At 32.9% G+C, this 4,391-nt stretch overlaps 2 protein-coding genes across 2 annotated transcripts in view; one reads left to right on the top strand and one right to left on the bottom strand.

Moving 5' to 3' along the window:
- The window catches only part of HELRODRAFT_102816 (hypothetical protein), a 9,851-nt gene extending 8,454 nt beyond the window's left edge, over positions 1-1,397 (top strand). Inside the window, exons 13-15 of the mRNA XM_009028652.1 lie at positions 87-337; positions 523-691; positions 1,173-1,397. Of these exons, the coding sequence (XP_009026900.1) occupies positions 87-337; positions 523-588 (317 nt within the window). The 3' untranslated portion in view covers positions 589-691; positions 1,173-1,397. The remainder of the gene's footprint in view (positions 1-86; positions 338-522; positions 692-1,172) is intronic.
- A 1,271-nt stretch (positions 1,398-2,668) lies between these two features.
- HELRODRAFT_87335 (hypothetical protein) lies at positions 2,669-3,492 on the bottom strand (the record flags this gene model as incomplete). The annotated part of the gene is made up of 2 exons (XM_009028602.1): positions 2,669-2,743; positions 3,361-3,492. Coding segments are annotated over 2 exons (207 nt in total), but the record flags the coding sequence as incomplete, so codon positions are not given.
- Positions 3,493-4,391: the final 899 nt, after the last annotated feature.

Here is a 4,391-nt window from a genome sequence, read left to right as displayed (position 1 = left end):
GCACACAAACACGTACACACGCACACACACGCACATACCAGCACACTTACACAGGCACATACCAGCACACACACACACGCACACAGTGGGAGACACTGTTGTAAGAAGCTACGCGCCGGCAAAAATAGGCCAGCGAACGTGTGTGGTCCACATCTACTGCACCGAGCGTCCAGACGCCCTTCTCGTGTCTGACCAGGGCGTACGAAGGTGTGGCACCCTCTGTCTAGACTTGAGTGAAGACCTCTACAGACAGCACCCGTCTGGAATGCCCTACCATAAGTCTAGACGGTCCAGAGAGATTCAGACGACGATGATTTTTGGCGATACAGAAATCAAGGTCCAAGGATTTCAAGTTTTTTTTTTTCATTTTTTGTTTGTTTGTGAGCTTGAGGGAATTATATTAATCTGGAATAATTATTAAATATATAATAGTTTTAAATAATTATATATATTTATTTATATAATAATATATTTATATATAATATTTAAAGTTGTAATTATGATTTAATTCTGCCTCGAAAGGTGTCGGCGGTTGACGTCCACACTGGGAAGTGTGTCAGATCTGTCATCGACTTCCTGGGCAGATGATGACGACCTGCTTTTTTTGTTTAATTGTTGTGCGCTATATCATTTGTTTATTTACTTTTGTTTTTTATTTATTTATTTATTTATCAGTTCTTTCGTTCGTTCATTCTTTTATTGAATCCTCCATACAATCATTTATTTATGTTTGTAAAGTAATTTTTAAATTCATTTTGGTTTAATAGTTGACAATTTGATTGAATGAATGAATGAATGAACGGGTGAATGAATGAACAGATGAATTAATAAGTGATTGAATGTATAACTGGACAATTAAATGCACCAATGAATAAACAAACAAACGAATGAATGAATGAAAAAACAACCAAAACAAAGAAAGAAAGAAAGAAAGAGGGAGGGAATGAATAAATTCACGTATTTATTCTTAAATAAAAATGATCTATATACAAACACCAAAGCTGGCCAAACGAAGGCAACACACACACACACACACAACACACACACACACACACAACACACACACACACATACAAACACACACAACACACATAACACACCAACACACACACACACACATACAAACACAAACATACTAATACACATATATACACACACACAAACACACACACTTATATGTATATAATATTGGGCCTCCAAAAAACATTGCAGCCCTTGGCCTTAGGCAAAAAAGTTTACCCCTTCTATCTTGACACCTAAAGGCCTTATGTGTTTCATGTAAAGAAAATCATATCTTTACTTTAGTTTAATTTCTGTATTATGAATTAATTAATTAATTGATTAGTTAATTAATTAATTACTTTGTTTATTTATTGAAGAAGATGTATTGTTTGTCATTTGATTTTGTAGACTTCATTTGGAAGATTTTGGTAGGATGGACTTCGTCGGTTGGTTGGATTTAGAAAATGTCTGACGTGAATTTTTACAAACACATAAATACATACATACATACATACACCCATACATACATACATACATACATACATACATACACCCATACATACATACATACATACATACATACATACATACATACATACATACATACATACATACATACATACATACATCCATACATCCATACATACATACATACATACATACATACATACATACATACATACATACATACATACATACATACATACATGCCGACGAAAGCGAATAACGAGATATCAATTGTTAACCGGTTTTATTCAGAGGTTCGACTGTTTAGTGTCATTCATCACTAATTTGGTTTTAACATACATACATGCATACATACACATACATGCATACATACACATACATACAAACACACACACACACAGACTTACAAGCATGTTGGTTAATCTGATAGCATATTTCAAGACATCTGCAATAATTACTCCGAACAGTAATAAAAACGTTTAATAGGCACAATTAAGTAATGAATAATGGGCCCCCATTTGCATTACGTAAGTTAAGTTGGTCGGGTTACCAGCTCCGGGTCATGCATAATCGGGCGAGGTCAAGAGGTCAAGGAACATTTGGGATAGCGGATCGAATTGAAGTTATGTAGGTCATACTGGGTAGTGTGTTTTTTATGCAATTTGAATCTGTATGGTGCGTGTGTGTGTGCGTGTGTGTGTGTCTGGGAGGATTGTGTATGTTGTGTGTTTGTTTTTGTGCGTTTGTTTGTTTAAACGAGTGAACGAACGAACGAACTTACACACGAACGAACGAACCAATGAGTCAACTATTCATTAACAATATCAGACAAAATGATAAGACCAAAACTTTTTGATTTTTGAGACTTTCCGATAGGAAGAGTTGATAAAATATTATTGAAGAATTTATAGAAAATAGAAATAGAACAATTTGTTACAAAAAAAGACGAATATAAATAGTTAATTAATTAATTAAATTTAAAAAATATTTGAATTCTTTAAAAAAATGTACAAAATATAAATAGAATAACAGAAGAAATGAATCAAAAACGTAAACTCAATAATAAAAATCACACTTACTCTCTCTCACCCTTTCTCTCTCTCTCTCTCACACACACACACACACACAAACAAATACACACAAACAAACACACACACAAACACAATAATTTTCATTACCTAAATAGATTCCTCGTTTTTTATAAATTTTTATAGGCAGCTTCGTCGGCCATTTTTTTCTCTTTCGTTCTCCGGTTCTGAAACCAAACTTTGACCTGGAATAAAAATAATAATTATAATAATAATATAATAATAATTATAATAATAATATAATAATTATTATATTATGGGAACAATCTTTCTATTCAGCAATAAAAACAATGAAAATGGAGTACAAATAAAGTAAAATTATGAAATGAAATAAAGTGTCAAATGCAGTAAATGGAGTATTAATCTGAGAAGCTCATCATTCGAGTCGGGAGGAGGGTACGACAAGAGTTAATCAGTTTTAAAATTGGTTCATCTCACATAATAATGGGAACATTCTTTTATTTACCGAAAAACAAAATCCAAATGGAATCCATCGAAAATTATTAATTATATATTAGAGTGTAAATAAATAAAATATAATATATAATGTACGATCCTCTCATGCTCTTTGATCAACAAGTGCTTGAGAGTAAAAAAGATATATTTAAAATCGGTTAAGTTGTGTTTCTGTCACAATATATGCTATATGACGAGCTAATTACCGCGTTAATCCATTATAATATTAATAATAATAACGATAATAATAATAATACACATAATAATTTAACATAATAATATAATAATTATAATAATATTGATAATAATAATATGATCAGGGTAAGGAGAAAATAAATTTTTGAACTTGTGTCTCTGTGAGGCCAAGTTTACTTGCCAGCTCCCTTCGACGCTCGCCAACCAGATAATGCCTGAACCTGAAAATCTTCTCCAAACAATTCATCTGCGCTGTTGTAAAGGCAGTCCGTAGTCTTTTCAATTTGTTGTTGTTGTTGCTTGTTGATGTTGTTGTTGTTGTTGCTGATGTTATGATGATGTTGTTGTTGTTGTTGTTTTTGTCGTTGTAGGTGTTGTTGTAGGTGTTTTTGTTGTTGTAGTAGTAGGTGTTGTTGTTGTTGTTGTTGTTGTAGGTGTTGTTGTTGATTGTGTTGTGAAGACATTCGTCGTCGTTGTTGTTGTTGATGTAATTGTTGTTGCTGTTTAGTATGTAGGTGTTGTTGATATTGTGGTTGTTGTTGTTGAGAAATTTGTTGTTGCTGGGAAATTTGTTGTTGATGATGCGATTTATGTTGCTGTTGTTGTTGTAGTTGTTGTTGTTGCTATCTAGCACGTGAGCGTTGATGTTTTTGAAATATTTTTCGTTGCTAATGTAGTCGTTGTTGATGTTGTTGAAATTGTTGCCACTGAATGTAAGAATGTTGCTGTAGTTTTTGCAACTAAAATAGTTGATGCTGTTAAATAACTTGCTGTTACTAATGTTGTTGTTGCTAATGTTGTAAATATTGTCAACTTTGTTGTCAACTTTGTTGTTGTTGTTGTTGTTGTTGGTAATGTTGCAAATGTTGTCAATTTCGTTGTTGATTTTGTTGTTGTTGTTGTCAACGAAGTAGTTGTTGTTGTAAAGGCAATAACTACCAATGTTGTTGAAGTTTGGATTAATACAATTGTTGTTGTTGTTGTTGATGTTGCGGTAGCCAATGTTGTTGCTAGTGATGTTGTTGTATATGATGTAACTACTGTTATTGTTGATGTTGTTGTCAACAGTGTTGATGTTGTTGTCGATGCTGTTGTGTCTGTTGATGTTGTTGTCATTGTTAACGTGATCAAAGTTGAAAATGTTGTTGTTGTTGCTGGTACACATTGATGGTAACGGTGATG

This window comes from Helobdella robusta (assembly GCF_000326865.2).
Source record: "Helobdella robusta unplaced genomic scaffold HELROscaffold_57, whole genome shotgun sequence".
NCBI lineage: Eukaryota > Metazoa > Annelida > Clitellata > Rhynchobdellida > Glossiphoniidae > Helobdella > Helobdella robusta.
The sequence above is the reverse complement of the archived record's forward strand: the minus strand, read 5'-3'. Positions and strand labels throughout refer to the sequence as shown.